Raw genomic sequence first — 26,020 nt, forward strand, 5'->3', positions numbered from 1 at the left:
CCACCCGGATTCAAGCAATTCTCCTGCCTCAGCCTCCCGAGTAGCTGGGATTACAGGCACCCGCCACCACACCTGGCTAATTTTTGTATATTTAGTAGAGATGGGGTTTCACCCTGTTGACCAGGCTGGTCTTGAACTTCTGACCTCAGTTGATCCACCCTCCTTGGCCTCCCAAAGTGCTGGGATTACAGGCGTGAGCCACCGTGCCCATTTTTTTTTTTAAAATCTATAGGATAACACTTCATAAAAGTAACAGTGACACTGTTCGGCTTGGTTCATTTATATGATTTGACTTTTCATAGGTTGATAAGAAAGCAGTAAAGTCTGTAAACCTAGATTGGATTTCCCCGATTCTGAAAAGTGCATTGAAAAAAAATGTACATGTGGAAAGGAGTAACTGAGGTGACAGAAAGACTTGCTGAGGAGGTGACATGTGGGATGGGACCTGAAGTAATGTATTAGCATAAAAAGTCAGGTTAGAGGATTCAGGGAAGATGGCAGAATAGAAAGCATGAAGAATCTGTATCCCCAACTGGATTTGCGTTAGCAGAATCCAACTGATGTAGCTATTTTGAAACTGTGGATACTATTAAAAGCTTGCAGCTTCCAGGGAAATTGGCTAATAAAATTTGGTTAAGTTTGGTCAATTTCAACTCTTGAGTCAGCAGCCCTGACTCATTTCCCCTCCTCAGCTCCACGACAGGTAGCTATGCATAAGTTCTAACAGCAGTTTGCATGCAGTTCTGGGGAGGCCAGGGTGGACAAAAAGGACCTGTCTTCCAAATATTGGGGATCTGTGCACTCTTTGATAATTGCTGCTTCTGATCACAGAGTTACAGACAAAGAAGTGGATGGTGATTGCTGCTGCTGCATCTCTCTCCATTTTTCAAAGGCCCTTGCCCTCCATCTGAAGTGACTTCTAGGCTGGTGCCTTTTATTTTTCCCATAATGTTTTTATTCCCCTCCTTTTGACAGCCACTGAAAATTAGGTTGTGCAAAAATAACCATACAGAGAAAATTAGAAAGTTACCACACATGCCCAGGGACAGGTGCAACTAAGAAAAGACCCGAGAAGAACTTAAGTTTACACCTCAGGCTGTTCCTCAGCCCACACGCACCTAACAATAGTGTTATTTTAAAACTATTTTATATATTTTCTTTTATTGATACATATTTTACATATATATAAGGTACATGTATTTGTTGCATGCATAGAATGTGTAATGGTCAAGTCAGGGTATTTGGGGTATCCATGATCTCTTGAGTATTTATCATTTCTATGTGTTGGTAACATTTCAAGTCCTCTCTTCCAACTACTTTAACATATGCAATATATTATTGCTAACTATAGTTCACTCTAGTCTGCTTTCAAACTCATTCCTTTGATGTAAATGGAAATTTGTACGTATTCACCAACTTCTCTTCATTTCCCCTTCTCAGCCCCTGGTACCTGCTATTCTACTCCCTATCTCCATGAGATCAAGTTTTTCACCTCCCACATATAAGTGAGAACATGTGGTATTTGTCTTTCTATGCCTGGCTTATTTCACTTACCATAATGACCTCAAGCTCCATCCATGTTGTTAGCAATGGCATTTTATTCTTTTTTATGGCCAAATAGTATTCCACTGTGTACACAAACCACATTTTCTTTATCCATGTGTCCACTGATGGACGCTTAGATTGATTCCATATCTTTGTTATTGTGAGTAGTGCTGTGATAAATAAGCAAGTGTGAGTATCTCTTTGATATATTGATTGCTTTTCCTGTGGATATACTGGGTTTGCTGGATCATATGGTGGTTCTATTTTTAGGTTTTTGAGAAATCTACATACTGTTTTCCACAGTGGTTGTACTAACTTACACTTTGACCAACAGTGAGTTTTCTTTTCTCCACATCCTCATCAGCATTTGTTTTTTTTTTATCTTTTTTAGTAAAAACAGTTCTAAGTAGGGTATCTCATTGTGGTTTCAATTTGCATTTTCCTAACCATTAGTGATGTTGCACATATTTTCATATACTTTTTGGCCATTTGCATGTCTTCTTTTGAGAATTGTCTGTTCATGTCCTTTTTCCACTTTTAATGGGATTATTTATATTTTTTGCTGTTGAGATGTTTGAGTTCCTTGTATATTTGGATATTAGTCCCTTGTCACATAGTTTGCAAATATTTTCTCATAATCAACAGGTTTTCTCTGCACTCATTGTTCCCTTTACTTAGCACAGCTATTTTTTAGTATAATATAGTCTCATTTGTCTATTTTTGTCTTTGTCGTCTGTGCTTTGAGGTATTAGCCATAAAATCTTTGCCTAAACCAATGTCCTGAAGTATTTTCAAAATGTTTTCTCCCAGTAGTTTTATAGATTCAGTAGGTACAATTGTTAAAGAATGTGATCTTCAGGTACAATCCTGTAATATAACAAAGGTTCCAGGTCACTTGAAGGATAACAAAATGCCTATAACCACTGGAAGGTTTGGTGATGTAAAGAAAAAGAAGGAACAGCTTCCTATAATATTTGTAGCTAAAGCAGCTGCAATTATAGAGATGGAACCTTCAACACTTAAAGATCTTATACTCGCAAACTCCACAGATCCTGACATTGTTGCTGACATGAACATGTACTTAGGACAATGACAGCTGTGTTTGTACTGAACATGTAGACTTGTTTCTTGTCATGATTCCCTAAACAATACAAAAACAACTTATATAGAATTTACAATGCATTGTGTATTATAAGTAATCTAGAAATGATTTAAAATATACAGAAGAATGTGCCTAGGTTATATGCAAACATGCTGTTTAATATCAGGGACTTGAATATCTCTGAATATAGGTATTCCCGAGGGTGTTGGAATCAATTCACCTCAGAAACTAAGGAGGACTGTATTCAAAAGAAACTGAAGCTACTAAATGCTTCACCATATTGTTTACATTCATAGTGGTTCTCTGCAATTTGAAATCTTTCATGTAACTGAAATGAATTAGGACTAGTAAATGCATTTCTACATTCCTTAGAGTAGTAAGGTCCACTGCTAGTATGTCATAATATCCACCTTTGAAAGTCTGCTAGCTAAAGAAAGTCTTTTTCATATTCCTCATATTCATTATACATATTTTTTTGAAGTATGAGTTTGGTCATGTTTTCAAAAGGTACTGAAAAAAATGGAAGGTTTTAGTACATTTTTACAATCATACAACTTTTTTCAGTGTGAGTCCTTTTGTGTATTTGTAAGAAGCTGAAAGTACTTAAGGCTTTCCCACATGTTCAACACTCACAGGGGTTTTCTCTAGTGGGTCCCTTCATGCTTATGAAAGGAACTGATACAATGAAATGTTTCCCCACCTTCTTTACACTTATAGGATTTCTCTACACTGTGGGTCCTTTCATGTTTATGAAAGGCACTGGGACAATGGAATGGTTTCCCACATTCCTTACATTTATATGGCTTCTCCCCAGTATGAACTCTTTCATGTATCCGTAAGTAACTTGAATGACTGAAGGCTTTCCCACATTCCTTGCATTCATAGGGTTTCTCTCCAGTGTGAGTTCTTTCATGTCTTTGCACTGAACTAGGATAATCAAAGCCTTTCCCACATATCTTACATTTATGAGGTCCATTTCCAGTATGCGTTATCATGTGTCTTCGAAAACTTGAGAGATCAGATAATGCTTTCCCACATTGCTGACAACCATAGGGTTTCTCTCCAGTGTGGGTCCTTTCATGTAGTTGAATGTAACTGGAAGACCTGAAGCCTTTCCCACATAGTTTACACTTATAGGGTCTCTCTCCAGTGTGAATTCTTTCATGTCTTCGAAATGAACTGGGAGAATCAAAGCTTTTCCCACATATCTTACATTTATGAGGTCCGTCTCCAGTGTGCATTATCATGTGTCTCTGAAAGCTTTTCAGATGAGAAAGTGCTTTTCCACACTGCTTACATTCATAGGGCTTTTCTCCAGTGTGAGTCTTTTCATGTACTCGAATGTAATTGGAAGACCTGAAGGCTTTTCCACATTGTTTACATTTATAGGGTCTCTCCCCAGTGTGAATTCTTTCATGTATTTGAAGGTAAGTGCAACAAATGAAGGCTTTTCCACATTGTTTACATTTATATGGCTTCTCTCCAGTGTGAGTAGTTTCATGATTTCGAAAGTAATAGAAATCACTAAAGGCTTTCCCACATTCACATTTATAGGGTTTCTCCCCAGTATGAGTTTTTTCATGCCTTCGACATAAACTGGGAGAATCAAAGGCTTTCCCACATACCTTGCATTTATGAGGTCCATCTCCAGTGTGCGTTATCATGTGTCTTCGAAAACCTGTGCAATCAGAGAATGCTTTCCCACAATACTTACATTCATAGGGTTTCTCTCCAGTGTGAGTTCTTTTATGTCTTCGAACTGAACTGGGAGAAAGAAAGCCTTTTCCACATATCTTACATTTATGAGGTCCATCTCCAGTGTGCATTATCATGTGTCTTTGAAAGCTTCCAAGATGATAAAATGTTTTCCCACATTGCTGACATTCATAGGATTGTTCTCCAGTGTGACTCATTTCATATAGTTGAGTGTAACAGGAACAACTGAAGGTGTTCCCACATAGACTACACTGATAGGGTTTCTCTCCACTGTGTGTTCTTTCATGACTTAGAGAGGAACTGTAAGCAGGAAACGCTGTAGAACATTGCTCATATTCATATGGTTTCTCTTCAGTGTGAGTTCTTCCAAGCATATGAAATAAACTAGGCCAAATAAAGGCATTTCCACACAACTTACACATACAACGTCCATTTCCATGGTGTGCTGCCATGTGTCTTTGGAGGTTTTCAAGAGAACTGAAGGTTGCACATTCCTTACAATCATAGAGTTTCTTTCCATGCTGAGGCCTTTCACGTATTTGAAAGGAGGGCTGATAACTGAAAGCTGTCCCACATTGTGTATGTGTATATGGCTTCTCTCCATATTCTTGATACTCACATGGTTTGTGTTCACTGTCAACTCTAATGTAGCAATTAAGAGATGAACGACCCATGAGGACTTCCGCACATGCACTGCTTTCCCATGGATCTACTCCAGGAATTTTCTCGTTCACAATACTGTCTTGAATCTGGGTAAAGGGTCCTCCACATTGACTATTATCTTTAATTTCACAGGATCTCTCTACCATATGACATCTGTAAAAAATAAGAAGTATATTAGTAAAGGTTTGTTTATAAATGATTTTGTATTAATAAGTATTGGATTTACATTTCTTTTCTTTTTTTTTTTTTTTTAGACAGGGTCTCATTCTGTTGCCCAGGCTGGAGTGCAGTGGTGTGATCTCAGCTCACTACAACCTCCACCTCCCGGACTCAAACCATCCTCCCACCTCAGCCTCTCAAATAGCTGGGACTACAGGCAAATGCCACCATGCCTGGCTGATTTTTTTTTTTTTTTTTTTTGAGACAGAGTCTCGCTCTGTTGCCCAGGCTGGAGTGCAGTGGCACAATCTTGGCTCACTGCAAGCTCCGCCTCCCAGGTTCACGCCATTCTCCTGCCTCAGCCTCCCAAGTAGCTGGGACTACAGGCGCCCACCACCATGCCCATCTAATTTTTTGTATTTTCAGTAAAGACAGGGTTTCACTATGTTAGCCAGGATGGTTTCAATCTCCTGACCTCGTGATCTACCCACCTTTGCCTCCCAAAGTGCTGGGATTAGATTTTTGTATTTTTTGTAGAGATGAGGTTTCACCATGTTGCCTAGGCTAGTCTTGAACTCCTCAGCTCAAGCAATCTGCCCACCTTGACCTTCTATAGTGCTGGGATTACAAGGGTGAGCCACCATACCCAGCCTTTCTTTTTCTTTCTTTCTCTTTTTGAAACTGGGTTTTGCTCTGTTGCCCAGGCTGGAGTATAGTGATGTGAACAGGGCTTACTGCAGTCTTGACCTACTGGGCTCAAGCAACCTTCCTGTCTCAGCCTCCCAAGTAACGGAAACCACAAGCACAGGCCACCATGCCTAGCTAATTTTTGTATTTTTTGTAGAAAGGGGGTCTTGCCACGTTGCCCAGACTGCTTGAACACCTGGGCTCAAGCAGTCTTCCTGCCTCAGCTTCCCAAATAGTTGGGATTACAGGTGTGAGCCATCCCACCTGGCCTGGATTTACATTTCTAACATTATCATGCAAATAGTAGGTTTCATGCCCTCTTTGAACATGAATGGACAGAACGATGTGGAAGATAACTCAACCCCAGCTGTTTTGAAGACAGTGACATTCCTATGGGAATTCTTAATACTGTTTCCAAGATAATTATTTTGCAAGCACTGAATAGCTATGTCACATTTAAGTATACGTTTTTGAAGAAAATTTTCTAAGAATAAATAAATTTAAGGTGGGCTTGTTAATTTTCCATGCTTCTTTTTAAAATTTTGGGTTGGTCACAGTGGCTCATGCCTGTAATACCTGCCTTTTGAGAGGCCAAGGCAGGAGGAATGCTTAAGGACAGGAGCTTGAGATGAGCCTGGTCAAACATAGCAAGACCCTAGTTCTACAAAAACAAAATATGTAGCCACATGTGGTGGTACATGCCTGTAACCCTAGCTACTCGGAAGGCTGAAATGGGAGGACCATTGAGCACAGGAGTCTGAGGCTATACAGCAAGCTATGATCATACCACTGTACTCCAGCCTGAGCAACAAAGTGAGACACTGTCTCTAAAACAAACAAAATAAAATAACATTTCTGGCATACTATGAATCACTCCAAGGACACAGCTTTCTCTTGTGGGTGCAAATTACCTTAGATTTCTCCTGAGATCTTTGTACTGATCTTCTTCTATATCGTGATTTTGCCATATCATTCCTGAAAGTTAGAACCAGAAAAATGACTATAAATTATTACAAAATTACAGAAAGACTGTAAGATTTTATGTACACTGCAATCATGCATTATTCACACACCAAACTACAGTTGACTCTTAACAACACAGGTTTGAACTGCACAGGTCCATTTACAGATTAATTTCTTCAGTCTCTGCTACTCTTGAGACAGCAAGACCAACCCCTCCTCTTATTCAGTCTACTCAATGTAAAGACAGTTAGAATGGGCCAGGTACGGTGGCTCACACCTGTAATCCCAGCCCTTTGGGAGGCTGAGGCGGGTGGATCATGAGGTCAAGAGATCAAGACCATCCTGGCCAACATGGTGAAACCCCATCTCTACTAAAAATGCAAGAATTAGCTGGGCATGGTGGTGTGCACCAGTAGTCTCAGATACTCGGGAGCCTGAGGCAGGAGAATTGCTTGAATCCAGGAGGCAGAGGTTGCAGTGAGCCCAGATCGTGCCACTGCACTCCAGCCTGCCAATAGAGTGAGACTCTGTCTCAAAAAAAAAAAAAAAAATCAGAATGAAAACTTTCTATGAATACTAAATAATGTTCCACTTCCCTATAGTTTCCTAATATTTTCTTTTTCTAGCTTACTGTACTGTAAGAATATATAGCATGTAATACATATGACATAAAATACATGTATTAATCAATTGTTTATGTTACCAATAATGCTGCCAGTAAACAGTAGGCTACTAGTGGTTAAGTTGTAGGGGAGAAGAAAACATATGACTGCTTGGGTGGCTGGTTCAAGGGCCAATTATATCCCCTTTTCTTTTTTTTTTTTTTTTTTTTTGAGACGGAGTCTTGCTCTGTCACCCAGGCTGGAGTGCAGTGGCCGGATCTCAGCTCACTGCAAGCTCCGCTTCCCGGGTCTACGCCATTCTCCTGCCTCAGCCTCCCGAGTAGCTGGGACTACAGGCACCCACCACCTCGCCCGGCTAGTTTTTTGTATTTTTTTAGTAGAGACGGGGTTTCACCGTGTTAGTCAGGCTGGTCTCGATCTCCTGACCTTGTGATCCGCCCGTCTCGGCCTCCCAAAGTGCTGGGATTACAGGCTTGAGCCACCGCGCCCGGCCTTATATCCCCTTTTCATATTTCAAATCATTGAACAGCACTGATGACCAAGAAACACATGTCTCTAATTGACTAAGTGAAGGCATGATGTCATCCTTACCTATACAGTCCAGGTTTCTGATGGTTTCCTGCATCACATCCCTGTAGAGACTCTTCTGTGATGGACCCAGCAAAGCCCACTCCTCACAGGTGAAGTTTATAGCCACATCCTCAAATGCCACTGAGTCCTGAAACATTCCACATTTACAGAGGAGGAAGATTAAAACTGAAGGCACTGGGAATCTGGATTCACTTCATAACCTTCACATGATGCTGTGGTTTCCAAACATTTATTCAAGGACATGGTAAACCCACTCTTATTCTCTCTTTATACCATTTTATCCCACACAACAATTCTGATGCTAGAATTGAACATGTTTGGTAAAGTAACAGTTGAATAGGAACACGCCTCTTGTTGGTGAGTTAAGAAAGTGAGTCTTATCGCCTGAATCACTCCTAATTTCTATTTCTACAGTGGGTCTGCAGTTCTTGTCATGACAAAGGCCTACTACCTATTGTGTAAAAGAGAGTTACCAGCAAGAAGGCTCTCACCAGATGCCCAACCTTGATGCTGGGCTTCCCACTCTCCGGAAGTGTAAAAAATAAATATCATTTCTTATAAATTACCCAGGTAAAAGTATTCTGTTATAAGCAACAAAAAACAGACTAAGACAGCCATGAAAACAACACTCTGAGGCCAGGCACAGTGGCGCACGCCTGTAATCCCAGCACTTTGGGAGGCCAAGGCAGGCAGATAACCTGAGGTTGGGAGTTCGAGACCAGTCTGACCAACATGGAGAAACCCCGCCTCTACTAAAAATACAAAAAATTAGCCAGGCGTGGTGGCGCATGCCTATAATCCCAGCTACTCAGGAGGCTGAGGCAGAAGAATTGCTTGAACCTGGGAGATGAAGGTTGCGGTGGGCCGAGATCGCGCCATTGCACTCCAGCCTGGGCAACAAGAGCGAAACTCTGTCTCAAAAAAATAAAAAAATAAGGGAAAAACACTCTGGTCACTGTATCTGTAATGAGTGACCCTTGTGCCTTGGGGAATTTAGCCTGTGCTATGTGACTACACTAAGAGAGAACATTTGGAAGCTAGCAAATGGTTTTCTGCAGAACAAATGTAGTTTAGTATGACAAAAGACTAATAAGGATATTTTACCATCCCAATGGAAAAATGTTAAACTTTATTAAGTAATGTCAAAGAAGAAGAAAAGAAGGGCAAAGATTGCATATGTTCTTAGAAAAAAACTCAGTGTCACCTCTCATGAATATCTATAATATTCCCTAAATCCCTAAACAGACCTTTTTGTCATCATTAAAAATGACATGACCAAATCTAATAGAAGTCACAAACGTCTAAAAATGCTAAAATCCTTCTAATCAAAAAAGCAACAGCTTTCCAAAAACCGATAAAGTATTGTGAATATACTATATTCAGTATCCTGTACTATTAACACAGAGATAAAAACAAATAGAATAAGGAAGATGAAAAATAGTAGGAAAGCTTTGTGGAGTTTTGTTTGTCCTTGTCCCAACCCCTCCTCACATCAGAGCCAGTCTTGAAGACAGCAGACCAAATTTCCAATGTGGATCTCTAGAGAGAGGAGATCAGATCTTATTTATAAGTTATTGCCCCTTTGTATTTTTCAATCCATCTGTGGACCATCCAAAGGTCTGAAAGAAAGCTCTCTTTTTTATTTCATCAATGATGGAGCCTAATTAGGTCAAGCTTGGCAGGAACTGCTTCAAAATGTTGCAAAATACATAAAAAATCTTCAAACAACTGGGACAACAAATTATGATTAAGACAAATGGTAGAACATCTAAGTCCTGGGAATAAAAAAGGAGAGAACAATTTCCCCCAGAAATTAGGGCATTCAGGCTCAGCGCGGTGGCTCACGTTTGTAATCCCAGCACTTTGGGAGGCCGAGGCGGGAGGATCACCTGAGGTCAGGAGTTCGAGACCAGCCTGGCCAACATGTTGAAACCCCGTCTCTACTAAGAATACAAAAATTAGTCAGGCGTGGTGGTGGGCACCTGTAGTTCCAGCTACTCCAGAGGCTTTGGGACGAGAATTGCTTGAACCTGGGAATCGGAGGTTGCAGTGAGCCGAGATCGAGCCACTGAACTCCAGCCTGGGCGATAAAGCAAGATTCCGTCTCAAAAAAAAAAAAAAAAAAAAAAAGGGGGGCATTCAAAAGCACTCAAGTGTTTTGGGGAATTGAGAATGCATGCACTGGAAATGCATGCACTGGAAAGAACACATTTTCACAAAAGACCTGGGGAGGCCCTCATTTTCAGCTCTGCAATATCTCTCGGTTTGGTAAAACAGAAAGGGAAGGCTAAAGCAGAGTTTTAAGCAGTCTGGCTAAGTGTTCAAATACTAAACTACATCACAGACTCATCCACAAACACTGGAGAGGTCAGGTTTTTGTTTGGCATGTCTTTTTCACTTTTAGCTGCTAGCATTCAGGAAATCTATCAGAATACTGGATGAACACAAGCTAAGGGAACAGAGACTTCAGTGACTACACTGGACAGAGAATACAGTCTCTGCAAACACACTCTGAAAATGTTACTAAACAAAGGAATAATTAAAACCTTCCACAAACCAGAAGGGCAAACAGTGAAGAGGAATCTGATTTCCGGATTATAACATTCAAATGTCTGCTTTACAACACAAAAAGTCCACAAAGACTGTAAAGGAGCATGAAAATACAGTTCATCAATGGAAAAAATTTAATTTAGATAAACCATCTCTGAAACCTCAGACATCAGACTTACTGAATAAAAACTTTAAAGCAACTGTCTTACATATATTCAATGAGGTAAGGGCAATTATGAACGAAGAACTAAAAGAAAACCAGAAAAAGGATGTATGGATAAAATCATATCAACACAAAATTAGAAATTGGACCATATTTAATTTATGCAACTGCAAAGGACAACATCTAAAATGAAAATTTCTCTATAGATGTTCAACAGATGTGAGCAATCAAAGTAAAAAATCAGCTAAAATGAAGATAGAACAATTGAAGTTATTTAGACTGAGGAGAAAAAAAGAAAAAGGAATGAAATTGATAGAATGTATGATCGATATAACTCCCTTGCCAGTAATGTTAAAAGAAGTTCATTGGAGAGAAGAAAAATTATATAGATTAGAAATTTGGATCACACACACACAAAGAGTCTGAGAATTACATGAAGACATTTGAAATGCTTTAGCTTTCTTACACCTATCTGATCTAATATAATAGATACAGGTTTGCTCAACATAATAATATCAGCAATGTATTGGGCAATACAATAGAGGAATTCAGAATAGTTTGTTATACCAGCACTACCCCTGAAGCCGGTATAGTGTTATTTGAAACTGTAGGTTCATTAGTTGTGAATGGTATTCTACAAATTCCAGTGAATTCACTAGTAAAATTTAAGAAACAAATAGATTTACTCTACTCATAGAAGCAAGCAAATGGAATCACATACATGCTCAGTCAAAATGAAAGAAGGCAGAAAGGAGAAAGTTGAAAAAAGAGATAATGTACAATAAATAGAAAACAATAACATATATGTGATATTAATCCAATTATATCAATTATAACATAGAATATATATTACCTATATTCAACAGTAAAAAAGGCAGGGACGGCCGGGCGCGGTGGCTCAAGCCTGTAATCCCAGCACTTTGGGAGGCCGAGACGGGCGGATCACGAGGTCAGGAGATCGAGACCATCCTGGCTAACACGGTGAAACCCCGTCTCTACTAAAAAATACAAAAAACTAGCCGGGCGTGGTGGCAGCGCCTGTAGTCCCAGCTACTTGAGAGGCTGAGGCAGGAGAATGGCGTAAACCCGGGAGGCGGAGCTTGCAGTGAGCTGAGATCCGGCCACTGCACTCCAGCCTGGGCGACAGAGCCAGACTCCGTCTCAAAAAAAAAAAAAAAAGGCAGGGACTGGCAGAGTATAATGAAAAAGAAGGCCCATCAATGTGCAAAAGAAAACCATTTTAAACAGAAAGACACAGATACATTAAACAGAAAGGTATGGATAAATATATGCCATTCTAGCCCTAATCAAAATAAATATGGAACAGCAATACTAAATTCAGATAAATAAGATTTTAGGTCAAAGAAAATTACATGCAATGGAGATATTTCATAATGATAAAGAGGTCAATCCTACAAGACATAATAATCCTTAACATCTATGCCCATAACACAGATCATGAAAATACATAAGGCAAAAACTTATAAAACCACAAGGCAGAATACACAAATCTACAACTATAGTTGGAGGAAAACAACTCACCTCTTTCAATAATTGACAGATCAGTTTGGCAGAAAATCACTAATGATACACCTGAACTCAAGAATACTATTAATTAACTAGATTTAATTGATGTGTATTTATACCTTCATTGTATGCCAGCAGGCTACACATTATTTTCAAGCCCACATGACGTATACACCAAGATAGACCATATTCTGAACCATAAAACACATGGGAACAACTTTTTAAAAACAGAAATTCTATGAAGTATGCAATCAAACTGTATTATAATTAACGTAGCAATAAATAACAGAAACATACTTGAAAAACCTAAAAAATCTGGAGATTTAAGTCACAAACCTCTCAACTTTAAAAATGTCAAAGAGAATTCTCAAGCAAATGTAAATACTGCAATGTTGATAAAAAAGAGTATATCATAGCAAAATTTTTAGAATGTAGCAAAGGCAGTGCTTAGAAGGAAACTTAAAGATTTGAATGCAGGCTGGGCGCGGTGGCTCACGCCTGTAATCCCAGCACTTTGGGAGGCCGACGTGAGTGGATCACGAGGTCAGAAGATCGAGACCGTCCTGGCTAACACAGTGAAACCCCATCTCTACTTAAAAAAAAAAAAAAAAAAAAAAAAAAAATTAGCCAGGCATGGTGGCAGGCACCTGTAGTCCCAGCTACTCCAGAGGCTGAGGCAGGAGAATGGTGTGAACCCGGCAGGTGGAGTTTGCAGTGAGCTGAGATCACACCACTGCACTCCAACCTGGGCAACAAAGCCAGACTCCGTCTCAAAAAAAAAAAAAAAAAAAGAATTGAATGCAATCTCTAGAGAGAAAAGATATAAAACCAATGCTTAAAAACCTTTCACTTCAGGAAACTAAAGAAAGTTTAGTAAGATACATGTAAATCAAGCAGAGGGAAATAACAACGAGAGAAGGTATTAATGAAATAGCAAGCAAGAAATCAGTAGAAAACATCAACAATCCAAAAGCTGGTTCCTTCAAAAGATCAATAAAATGAGTAAGCCCATAGCCAAGCTAACTCAGAAGAAAGGGGGGTTATGATTACTAATCTTGTGTTCATTAAAGGACCTCAAAGGAGTATTAGGAACAACTGCTGCATGCCCACATAGTTGATAAATTACATGGAATGTACCAATTCCTTGAATGACACAAGCTACCAAAATTAGTTCTCATAAAAGGAGAACTAATTAATATGAAAAGTCTTATAACTATTAAAGAAATCGAATCAATAAATAATAAAAGTCCCAGGCCAGGCTGGGTGCACTGGTAGGCTAGGCATGGTGGCTCACACGTGTAATGCCAGCACTTTGGGAGGCCAAGATCAGCAGATTGCTTGAACCCAGGTGTTCAAGACCAGGCTGGGCAACATGGTGAAACCCCATCTCTACAGAAAACACAAAAAATTAGCAGGATGTGGTGGCATGTGCCTGTAGTTTCAGCCACTCAGGAGGTTGAGGTGGGAGGATCACTTGAGCCCAGGAGGCAGAAGTTGCAGTGAGATCATGCCACTGCACTTCAGCCTAGACAACAAAGCAAAACTCCCTTTCAAGCAAACAAACAAACAAAAAGTCCTAAGAAAAAGGAACAGGCCAGCATGGGTTCACTGTTGAATTCTGGAAAACACTTAGGGAAGAAATGACACAAATTCTCTATAATCTCTTTCAGAAAATAGAAGCAGAGGGGACAATTTCTAATTCATGTTGTAAGGCCAACACTGATAATATGGTTTGACTCTGTGTCACCACCGAAATCTAATCTTTAACTGTAATCCCCATAATCCCGATGCATCAAGGGAGGGACCTGTGGGAGGTGATTGGATCACAGGTGCGATTTCCGCATGCTGTTCTTGTGACAGTGGGTTCTCATGAAATCTGATGGTTTTATAAGTGTTTGACAGTTCCTACTTCACGTGCTGTCTTGCCTGCCACCATGTAAGAAGTGCCTGCTTCCCCTTCTGCCACGATTGTAAGTTTCCTGAGGCCTCCCCAGCCATGAGGAACTGTGAGTCAATTAAACTTCTTTTCTGGTAGTTCTTTATAGCAGTGTGAAAATGGACTAATACAACTGCCTTAATACACAAAACTAGATAGACATTACAGACATCTCCACCATGTGAAGGCATAAAGGGAAGAATGCCGTCTGCAAATCAAGGAAGAGGCCCAGGCGGGGCACGGTGGCTCACCCCTGTAATCTCAGCACTTTGGGAGGCCAAGGTGGGCGGATCATGAGGTCAGGAGATTGAGACCATCTTGGCTAACATGGTGAAACACCGTCTCTACTAAAAATACAAAAAATTAGCTGGGCGTGGTGGCATGTGCCTGTAGTCCCAGCTACTTGGGAAGCTGAGGCAGGAGAATCGCTTGAACCCAGAAGGCGGAGGTTGCAGTGAGCTGAGATCAGGCCACCGCACTCCAGCCTGGGTGACAGAATAATACTCCATCTCAAAAAAAAGAAAGAAAAGAAGAGAAAGAGAAAGACGCCCTTATTAGACAGCTGATCTGCTGTTTGAAACTGAATTCCCAGCCTTTACAGCTTTGAGAAATGAATATCTGTTGTTTAAGGCATGCAATCTATGGTAATTTGTTATAGCAGCCCAAAGGACTAAGTTAGGAAGGGTCTTTCTCTACCACACATCAAAGCTTTGAAGACTATAGTAATCAGGAGAGTATGATATTAGCAGACTGACGGATACATAAACCAATGAAAAATAGCAAATTCTGGAACAAGAGGATCTACTTAAGGTACAAGAACCTATGACACAGCAGGTATTGCCAGGCAGTGATACAAATGAGGGCCACTTCAACAGAGATGATAGAGACAAATGGTTATCTACAGGAGAATAATCCATCTTCTGCCCAGCATCTCCATATACAATGATCAACTAACTATAGACTTTCCGGTTTTCACTAATTTTTACTCAGTTTGTTACCTCAGCTTCCATTTTGAATGTGGTTTTATGTTTTTCATACCAAAAAAGGGGTTTTATGACCCTTGACACAGTTTCTAATTCTCTATCTTCTCCCAGTTCTTCAATTTGGTTGATCCATATGCATCCCTTATACCATCATCTCCTTTCACCACCTCCCTATGGGTGCAGAGTGTGTCAAGTCAGGTCCTCCTATCACCTGGAACATCCTCCATCCCCATGCTGCTCACCAAAGTGCTCAGTAACCACGATCCCAGGAGACACTACATTGTTAGCTTTTCAGGTTCTTGTACCACCTCAGTGGGGTTGGTTTTCCTGTCCTTAGGGATAGTTTTCTCCCTTCATTAGTGTGAAAGCATCAGAAGGGAAGAATCATTTCAGTCCTGTCCCCTTAATACCACCATCCAATTGGTTGACCAGCCATATATCCCCAAGAAAGGGATGGGGGAAGAAAAGCTGAGTGTTCTAAGGAAGTAGTTTCTTGAGGAAGGGTATACCAGGAGACTCCTACTACAGGGCATCACGCTACTTCCCTACAAGGTCCCACCATCTCCACCTCAGGAAGGAGTGACACAGGGACTGATATTCACTTGACACTATAATAGACTTGGCAGTTGTGGGTATCTTGGGGTAGCCCCAGGCAGTTCGGAAACCCAGGACCAGGAAACCATAGAGGATGGGCTGGGGACTCATCACCCTGTAACTTTTCCAAAGAGGAACCTTAATCCAAACACATTCTCAAAAGGTGTCTCTGTCTAGGGATGACGAAGGGAGGGCAGTAACAAAAATTTTATTTATTAATATTCATTTTTTTACAGCCAAGTGTAGTGGTTTTTCTCTGCTTCCCTGCATGTGAAATGTTCATAAACACACAACCTTTCACAAAGAGCCATATATTGCTATGTATAAATAAAATGACAATTAAAATACTAGCCTCTGTTTGAAATATAAACTGGGGGACAAGGAGTTCATAAAGTTGCTGTGAATTGAGAAGAGAAAGCCTGAGGAAGGCTCTGGAAACCAAGGGATTTTCTGTCCGCCCTAGGAGGAGTTAGGATGCGAGAACACATTGGTGGACTTGAGACCCTGCTGCCCACATCTCTGGAAGACTCGGAGGGGAAGCGGTCGCCCTTGGGAAGAAAGAAGGGACTGAGGACCAAAGAGACCACAGCTCCTCCCACACACAAACCCTACACACGAGTCGGCCTGGTGACCTGTCCTCACCGTGCAGCCTCCTCACCGGGTTCACGGGAACTACGAGCCAGGCTGGAGGCGAGATTGCAGTTAGATATTAACCAGATGCCCTCAGCCCCGCTGCCTCACGGGGTCGCCTCCCTGAGAGTCAGGTCACAGCAGACGCTGACCGCCGGCCTCCCTATTGTGCCTGGGGATGAGATCTCTGAGAGTTGCTCAGGAGTCGCCTGAGTTCTTTCTCAGATCCTGAATTCCAGTGGAAAGGCTGGCGCCAAGCAGGCTGAAGACCCCACAAGGGGGCCCACTCAGCAGAAGAAAGCGGTTTCACCTCCCGTCCCAGGAGTCACCCCTCACTTCCCCACCATCCAGCGACCCCACGCCCCAGCTGCCCCCGTCCACACCCCTAAACACCCCATCCCCAAACCTCTCAGGAAGGCGGATCTGGGGTGTCCTCCCCTCTCCCCCCATTAAACTGTTTCTGCTGCAGCCCTCAGCGTCTCGGTGCAGTTTCTCGGGCCGCGAACCTGTGTCGGTTACAGCCGCACAATCCGGGGAGACGCGGGGCTGCGGGCGCGGAGCTGCCCAGAGAGGCCGCCAGGGCCAGGGCCGCAGTGGCCGCGCAGAGACGGGACAGGACGCCCGGGGTCCCGGCTGCCGCCCCAGCCCCATCCTGCGGCTGAGGGGACCGAGGGCCGAGCTGCGCCAGGGTGTCGCCAGCGGGGAAGCCCTGGTGCCACCACAGCCGGTTCCGGCCGGTTCCAACCAGTCTCTCCTCTCACGCGTCGGGACACCAGACCTCACACACTCACCATTTCCCGGCTTCCGGTGTCCGGGTTCCTCCCTCTGCCTCCCGCTGTCAGTGCGGGTCCCAGCGAGACAGAAGCTGCCACAGACGTTCCAGGGCGTCTCTCAGTGACAGAACCCGGAGCCCAGTGCGGGGGCGTGGAGAAGACTCGGCGGGTTCTTTGAACCTTGCACCCTCCTCCGGGTAGCGCGCCTGATTGACAGTTCCCACGACCCCGCCCCGCGGCCCTGATTGGAGAGTGCGCCAGGTCCCTCCCCCGGGGACTGAGTAACGGAAGAAGCGAGCTCAGCTGCGGAGTGGAGCCTGATAAACAGATTCCAGACACAGGCCTTGAGAGGACTAGCTTCCTCCCTGCGCTGTGACCTGACCCCCTCCCAGGGGACATTTGCATTTAGGCAGTATGTCCTGATTGTACTCAATGGGACCTTTCTCCTTCTTCCTCCTGGACAGGGACCCACAAGTCTGTGCAGGAAATTCCAGACTCACTGTCCAGTTGAGCTATCCCCTGATTTGAGAGCAGGAAGGGAGCCCAGGCCACACTGCAGCAGGAGGGAGGGCCTGATGTCCTCCAGGAATCAGGAGTTTGGGATAAGGCTGTTGGCTGCACAGGCTAAGCCTTTCTTCCACCTTATCTCTCAATCTACTAATTTTCAATGCAGAAGATCAAAACACCCCAACAAGGCCGGGCGCGGTGGCTCACACCTGTAATCCCAGCACTTTGGGAGGCCAAGGCAGGTGGATCACCTGAGGTCAGAAATTTGAGACCAGTCTGGTCAACATGGTGGCTCTGTCTCTAAAATACAAAAATTAGCCGTGTGTGGTGGCACATCCCCAGCTACTCAGGAGGCTGAGACAGGAGAATCGCTTGAACCCGGGAGGCAGAGGCTGCAATGAGAGAGTGGGGGAGACAAAGGGAGACTCCATCTCGGAAAAAAAAAAAAGAAAAAGAAAAACAAAATAAAATTGTTAAATGTATGGAAAAACTGGAATTATGTGGCGGCAATATTTTATAAAGCAAAAACTTGAACTAGCTCAGATAAGCAGCCTGGTGCATCCACAGTTCACAAGTCAACCCCTTTCAGGAGGCCAGACATATTCCAAAGCTTGGAGGCCAGATGATAATTCCTGAAATGGAGCCCTGAGGTGGATCAAAACCTGGGGATGAGTCAGGGGCACTAATGGATTTAACTCTGGGAGTTCAATTTGCCCTCCTGTCTCCTAAACACAGTATGGAAATGCTCCTTCCATCAAGCCTTTAAATGTTATTGAATTAAATGCTTCAATCAAAGGCTGAGACATTAGACTTTGAATTTGAAAACATTCATCTTCATATTTTTATGAAGAATACCAGATATAAAAGCATTATGAGGCCAGGCACCATGACTCATGCTTGTAATCCCACCACTTTGGGAGGCTGGGGTGGGTGGTTTGCTTGAGCTCAGGAGCTCAAGACCAGCCTGGGCAATGTGGTGAAACCCCCATCTCTATTTAAAAACAAACAAAAAAAGACATTATGAACTGGGAGCTGGCACCCATGGCGATATGAAGAAAAAGAGGTTTAATTGACTCGCAGTTCAGCATGGCTGGGGAGGCCTCACAATCATGGTGGAAGGCTAAGGAGGAGCAAAAGCAAATGTTACACTGTGGCAGGCAAGACAGCATGTGCAGGGGAACTGCCCTTTATAAAGACATCAGATCTCATGAGACTTATTCACCCAAATCTCATTTTGAATTGTAGCTCCCATAATCCCCACATGTCATGGGAGTGATCCAGTGGGAGGTAATTGAATCATGGGGGTGGTTTTCCCACACTGTTCTCGTGATAGTGAATAAGTCTCATGAAATCTGATGGCTTTATAAAGGACAGTTTCCCTGTACATGCTCTCTTGCCTGCCGCCATGTAACATTTGCCTTTGTTCCTCCTTAGCCTTCCACCAGCACCTGACCAAACGGACCTAATAGGCATCTACAGAACTCTCCACCCAAAGCCAGCAGATTATATATTCTTCCCCTCACCAAATGGCACATACTCTAAAATCAGTCACACAATCAGACATAAAATAACCCTCAGCAAATGAAAAAAACAAGCAAACAAAATCATACCAGCTGCACTCTCAGACCACAGTGCAATAAAAATAGAAATCAAGACTAAGAAAATCTCCCCAAACCATACAATTATGTGAAAATTAAATGACCTGGTTTGGAATGACTTCTGAGTAAATAATGAAATTAACACCAAAATTAAGAAATTCTTCGAAACTGAGAAGAAAGATAACAACATACCAGAATCTCTGGGACATAGCTAAAGAAGTGTTAAGATGGAAATTTATAGCACTGACTGCCCAAATCAAAAAGAAAGATCTGAACTAGAAGAACTAGAGGAAGTTGTGAAAGATCACAACTAGAAGAACTAGAGAAGCAAGAGCAAACCAATTCCAAAGCTAGCAGAAGACAAGAAATGACCAGAATCAGAGCTAAAATGACCAAAATCAGAGCTAAACTGAAGGAAATTGAGATACTAAAAAAAATTAAATAAATAAATAGAAAAGATCAGCAAATGCAAGGATTGGTTCTTGGGAAAAAATAACTTAAAAATTCCCAAATAATCAAGGCAATCCTAAGCAAAAAGAACAACCTGGAGGCATCATGCTACCAGACTTCAAACTATATACTACAGGGCTATGGTAACCAAAACAGCATGGTACTTTTACAAAAACTGACATGTTACCAATGGAACAGAATAGAGAGCCCAGAAATAATGCTGCACACCTACAACCATCTGATCTTTCACAATGCTGACAAAAACAAGCAGTGGGGAAGTACTCATCAATGGTGCTGGGATAACTGGCTAGCCATATGCAAAAGATTGAAACTGAACCCCTTTCTTAACTCATATACAAAAATCAACTCAAGATGGATTAAAGACACTTTTCGAAAGAAGACATGCATGTAACCAACAAGCAAATGAAAAAAAAAAAAAAAAATGCCCAGCATCACTAATCATTAGAGAAATGCACATCAAAACCACAATGAGATACCATTTCACACCAATCAGAATGGCTATTAATAAAAAGTCAAAAAATAACAGATGCTGGCAAGGTTGTCGAGAAAAGGGAATGCTTATACTCTGCTGGTGGGAGTTTAAGTTAGTTCAACCATTGTGGAAAGCAGAGTGGTGATTCCTCAAAGCACTAAAAACTGAATTACCATTTGACCCAGCAATCCAATTACTGGGTATATACCCAAAGGATATGAATTATTTTACCATAAAGGCACATGCACACCTATATTCATTGCAGCACTATTGACAATAGCAAATATATGAAATCAACCTAAATGCCTATTAACAGTAGACTGAATAAAGAATATTTGGCACATATACACCAAGAAATACTATGCAGCCATAAAAAAGAACAAGATCGTGTCTTTGCAGAAACATGGATGGAGCTGGAGGCTGTTATCCTTAACTAACACAGGAACAGAAAACCAAATATCACATGTTCCCACTTATAAGTGGGAGTTACATAATGGGAATATGTGAACACAAAGAGAGGAACAACAGACACTGGGACCTACTTAAGGGTGGGAGGAGGAAAAGGATCAGAAAAAAATAACTGTTAGGTATCATGCTTAGTAGCCGGGTGATGAAATAATCTGTACACTGAACTCCCATGACACAAGTTTATCTATATAAAAAAAAAACTGCCGATGTACCCTGGAACCTAAAATAAAGGTTAAAAGTAGACATTTGAATATTATAATAAGAGTAACTCTGTAAATCAAATTCTCCCCCTTCCTTTTTATGCTATTTATGTTTGCTGAAGGCTGTAATTGTTTATTTGTTTGGTAACTTTCAAAAGTGTATTTATAGAGACCATATTCCTTGTCCAGTGTAATCACTGAAGTCTCTGTTTCTTTAGCTTATATTCACCCAGTGTTCTGACAATGCCAGGAACAAAAGAAAAAAAGAAAATGAAACAAGCAAAAAATTGACCTCTCTCAGTCTCTGTGGATGGATCTGAGCTGGAGAATTCCTTGAATCCTTAGCCCAGCTGCTTAAAGCTCTGCTTTACCCTTCTCTTTCTGTTTAACCAAGCCTCAAGATCTACCAGCCCTGAAAATGATGCCGAGGCGAGCGGATCACCTGAGGTCGGGAGTTCCAGACCAGCCTGACCAACATGGAGAAACCCCGTCTCTACTAAAAATACAAAATTAGCTGGGCATGGTGGCACATGCCTGTAATCCCAGCTACTCGGGAGGCTGAGGCAGGAGAATCACTTGAACCCGGGAAGCAGAGGTTGCAGTGAGCCAAGATCGGCCATTGCACTCCAGCCTGGGCAACAAGAAAGAAACCCCGTCTCAAAAACAAACAAACAAACAAAAGTCTCCCTTGAGCAAAACCAGGTGAAAGCAGTGTGTGTGGAGAAGTCAGCATGGGTCATTCGTGGTAATTGCTACCATAGAGCTCATGCTTAACACAAGCCACATATGAGTATCAGGAATATGGAGAGAAGCCACTACACATAAACAATGTGAGAAAGCCTCCAGTTACTGCCACTTCCTTTGAATACATTAAAGGCCTAACCCTGGAAAGAAACTTAGTGACTAAAAGGAATGTGAGAAAGCACTTAATTATCTCAGAAGCTTTACACAGGGGAGATAGGCCTCATAAATGTAAGATATGTGGGAAAGACCCACATATTCAATTTTCACAGACCATTTCAAAGACATGAAAGAACTTACACTGGAGAGAAACATTATAAATGCAAACAATGTGGGAAAGCCTTCAGTTGTTCCTGTTACAGTCAAATACATGAAAAGACTCATACTGGAAAACAACCCTATGAATGTCAGCAATGTGTAAAAGCATTTTATCATCTCAGAGGCTTTCAAAGATACACGAGAACATACCCTGGAAATAGAAATCATAAATGTAAGATATGGCCGGGCGCGGTGGCTCAAGCCTGTAATCCCAGCACTTTGGGAGGCCGAGACGGGTGGATCACGAGGTCAGGAGATCGAAACCATCCTTGCTAACCCGGTGAAACCCCGTCTCTACTAAAAAATACAAAAAAACTAGCCGGGCGAGGTGGCGGGCGCCTGTAGTCCCAGCTGCTCAGGAGGCTGAGGCAGGAGAATGGCGTGAACCCGGGAGGCGGAGCTTGCAGTGAGCTGAGATCCGGCCACTGCACTCCAGCCTGGGTGACAGAGCGAGACTCCGTCTCAAAAAAAAAAAAAAAAAAATAAAAAAATAAATAAATAAATGTAAGATATGTGGGAAAAGCTTTCATTATCTCAGTTTAGTTCAAAGACATGAAAGAACGCACACTGAGGAGAAACCCTATCAATGTAAGCAATGTGGGAAAGCATTCTTTCATGCACAAGCTTTCAAAGACACGTGAAAACACACACTGGAGATGGATCTCAGAAATGCAAGGTATGTGAGAAAGCCCTTGATTCTTCCAGTTTTCTACAAAGCCATAAAAGGATGCACACTGGGGAGAAACCCCATAAATGTAGTTGTGGGAAAGCCTTTAGGGATGTCTGTTCTTTTTGAAATCATTAAAAGACTCACACTGGAAAGAATCTCCATGAATGTAAGGAGTGTAGGAAAGCGTTTTGTTTTCGTCCGTTTCCCTCCTAAGGCATGAAAGAACTCACTGGGAGCAAACCCATGAATGTATGCAATTTGGTAAAGCCTTCAGTTTTTCCAGTTCCCCTTGTATGCATGAAAAAATTCACACTGGAGAGAAACTGTATGAATGTAAGGCATGTGAAAAAGTATTCAGTTCTCCCACTTCCTTTAATTGACATAAAAGGACTCCCTAAAGAGAAACTCTCTAAATGTATGGAATGTGGGAGAAGCATTTGCTAGTCTTATTGTATTTAAGATAAGAGGAAGAATTCACATTGGAGATAAGCCCTTTGAATATAAAGATGTTATAAAGATTTAAGTAGTTTCCATTTATTTTGAATATAGTTATCTCTGGAGATGTTCAAGAGATTGGTTCTATTACCTCCCAAGGATACCTGAATCCACAGATGCTGAAGTCCCTTTTTAAAAATGACATATTTGCATGTAACCTATGCACATCCTCCTGTACACTGTAAATCATTTTTAGATTATTTATAATAATTCATGCATTGTAAATACTATGTAAATAGTTATATTGTTTAGGGAATTATAATGAGAAAAAGTCTATACTTATTCAGTATGGGAGCAACCATCACAAGCCTCCCTAAATAGTACATGTCAGCCAGAAAGTTACAATTTCCTTCAATACACACAGATTCTTTTTGAGAATTGACCTGAAATAGTATGTTAATATTCAGCAAAATCCTAGTTTGTCTCTCTTGATTACCCATTTATAATGACAGTGATGATGATCACTGTATGGTGCCTAACATCGTGATTTGTTGAGGTGACTAGACATGTGGTATTGTAGGTAAGTAGTGAGAGATCAGGTTAAATGGAATCTCCTGACAGAACATCAGAACAATCATCTATGTTACAAGAACAAGGTTCCGATTGTAGATGTTGACTCTTTGGAGGAGGCTAAATGATACAGTGAGGATCTGTTTGGCTTGAGGGCTGAAGATCTGTAAATACTGAGGGTTCGGTCTTCATATTTGCAAATGCTTAGTTAGAAACATTGTTATAGGAATCTTATTCCTTTATTTCTTTGCATCATCGAATGTGTTTGTAGGCATGTTGTAATTACTCCGGTGAGGTGGAGACGTTGCTCCACTGAGGGATCTTACTTGAGGGTGATAATCTTTAACATCTCTGCCTGTTGAAAAACTGCTGCAATGTTTTCAGGTCCCAATCAATGGCTCTGCACCTTCTAAATCTTCTGCATCATCATAACGTCATTATTGTTGCCATCGTAGAGGATTTCAGCAGATCTTTTGAGTTCCTTGTTAGTAAACATTTGTCTTTGCTTTTGTGTAAGTTTTTCAGTGTCATCCTCGATCATGTCAGACAGCCTTTCCCACCAATTTCTTATCCAGAATATTGAGTCAAAGAAGATTATTCTTATATGAAACTTACCTTCCGGGTTTTTGTCTTGCTTGGGAACTGTCACCACTTCCTCCTCTCATATTTCTCTTCTTTGAAATAGAAGTGGTTTTCCTAAGCCTGTCTCAACACTAGGCCACACAACCGGTTTGTTTTCTAAGGCTCACATTTGGAAAAGAATGTTGCCTCAGGATGAATGTTACCTCAACTCTCACCCATATCTGATTCAGCTGATATTTAATTGAGTTCGAGTTTAGGCTATACAGCTCATTGTGGACTGACTCAAGACTTTTGATGCTGTTGAAATGAAATAAATGTATTTTGCATGTAGGGATATAAATTTGGGAAGGCAGGGTAGAAAGTTACTGAGTTTGTCTCCTGAAATTCAAGTGTTGAAGCCCTACTTCCTAATGTATGGAATGAAGATATGGGATCTCAGGGAGGTAGTTAGAATTAGATGAGATCATGAGGGTAGTCCTTTATGAATGGGCTTATACGTTTCCCTAAGTAGCTTTCTTTTGCTCTTTACCATATGAGAACTCAATGAGATGACAGCCTTGCTTGTACCATGAAGCAGACCCTTACCAGGCACTGAATCTGCCACTACTTTGACCTTGGACTTACTTAATACTGTCTTGTATGGTGAGAATTAAAAGTTAGTGGGTTCAGTCGGCCAGGCACAGTGGCTCACGCCTGTAATTCCAGCACTTTGGGAGGCCGAGGCAGGCAGATCATGAGGTCAGAAGATCGAGACCATCCTGGCTAACATGGTGAGACCCCGTCTCTACTAAAAATACAAAAATTTAGCTGGGCGTGGTGGCAGGCGCCTGTAGTCCAAGCTACTTGGGAGGCTGAGGCAGGAGAATGCCATGAACCTAGGAGGAAGAGGTTGCAGTGAGCCGAGATTGTGCCACTGCACTCCAGCCTGGGCAACAGAGCAAGACTCCATCTCAAAAAAAAAAAAAAAAAAGTTAGTGGGTTAATACCCTCAGTAGTTGGTATTTTGTTTCAGCAGTGCATGCTGGGTAAAATACAATTACATTGAAAAATGTGTTAGGGAATTGAATAGACATTCCTCTAATGAAATATACAAATAGGTGATAATCACGTAAAGATATTCAACATCACTCATGGTTAGGGAAATGCAAATCAAAACCGCAATGACATCTATACACCCTCACCTTCATTATTTTGCCACTACCTAAGAACAACAAAATAACAAATGCTGGCAACTGTGTGAATTAACCAAAACTCTTGGGTGCTATTGGTGGGAATGCAAAATGGTAAAACCAGAGGGAGGATGGAACAAGATGGCCAAATAGAAGCCTTCACTAAATGTGCCCCCTACTGGAACATCAAATGTAACAACTGTTTATGCACACATGAAAATCACCTTCCTAAGAACAAAAAAATCAGGTGAGCAATCACAGCACCTGTTTTTAACTTCATATCACTGAAAGTGGAACTGAAGAAATTAGAAAAGACAGCCTTGAATCTCTGTCACCACCCCTCCCCATCCCCTGGTAGTGGCCATGTGCCTTGGAGAATCTGTGTGCTTGGTGAAGGAGATGCAGTAATTAGGAGACCCTGCACTTGACTCAGTGCTGTCCTGTCACAGTGGAAAGCAAAACCAGGCTAAATAGCTGATGCCTACCCACAGAGGGAGCATTCAGACCAACCCTAGCCAGAGGGGAATTACCCATCCCAGCAGTTGGAACTTGAGTTTTTGCAAGCCTCGTCACTGTGGACTAAAGGGCTCTGAGGTTCTGAATAAACTTAAAAG

At 41.7% G+C, this 26,020-nt stretch overlaps 1 protein-coding gene across 2 annotated transcripts; it reads right to left on the bottom strand.

Moving 5' to 3' along the window:
• Positions 1-932: 932 nt before the first annotated feature.
• On the bottom strand, positions 933-17,420 carry ZNF441 (zinc finger protein 441). 2 transcript variants are annotated; one of them, XM_037992289.2, is made up of 4 exons: positions 17,224-17,420; positions 8,050-8,176; positions 6,784-6,847; positions 933-5,179 (listed from the first exon to the last, which is right to left on the bottom strand). In XM_037992289.2, the coding sequence occupies exons 1-4, from the start codon at positions 17,224-17,226 to the stop codon at positions 3,292-3,294; spliced, it is 2,082 nt and encodes a 693-aa protein (XP_037848217.2). In that variant the 5' UTR covers positions 17,227-17,420; the 3' UTR covers positions 933-3,291. The 2 variants fall into 2 exon arrangements, with proteins under 2 accessions (XP_037848217.2, XP_037848218.2); XM_037992290.2 differs by lacking the exon at positions 17,224-17,420 and adding an exon at positions 16,939-17,204.
• Between the last annotated feature and the right edge of the window lie 8,600 nt (positions 17,421-26,020).

The sequence above is a fragment of the Chlorocebus sabaeus genome, chromosome 6 (genome assembly GCF_047675955.1).
Source record: "Chlorocebus sabaeus isolate Y175 chromosome 6, mChlSab1.0.hap1, whole genome shotgun sequence".
Taxonomy (NCBI): domain Eukaryota; kingdom Metazoa; phylum Chordata; class Mammalia; order Primates; family Cercopithecidae; genus Chlorocebus; species Chlorocebus sabaeus.

Bases quoted from the DNA above. Each gene is read 5' to 3' on its own strand.
- ZNF441 (XM_037992289.2), bottom strand. The intron at 6,848-8,049 runs GTAAGGATGACA...TCTAACTTTCAG, and splicing joins CAGAAACCTGGACTGTATAG to GAATGATATGGCAAAATCAC. The intron at 5,180-6,783 runs GTAATTTGCACC...TATTTTTTACAG, and splicing joins GATCTCAGGAGAAATCTAAG to ATGTCATATGGTAGAGAGAT.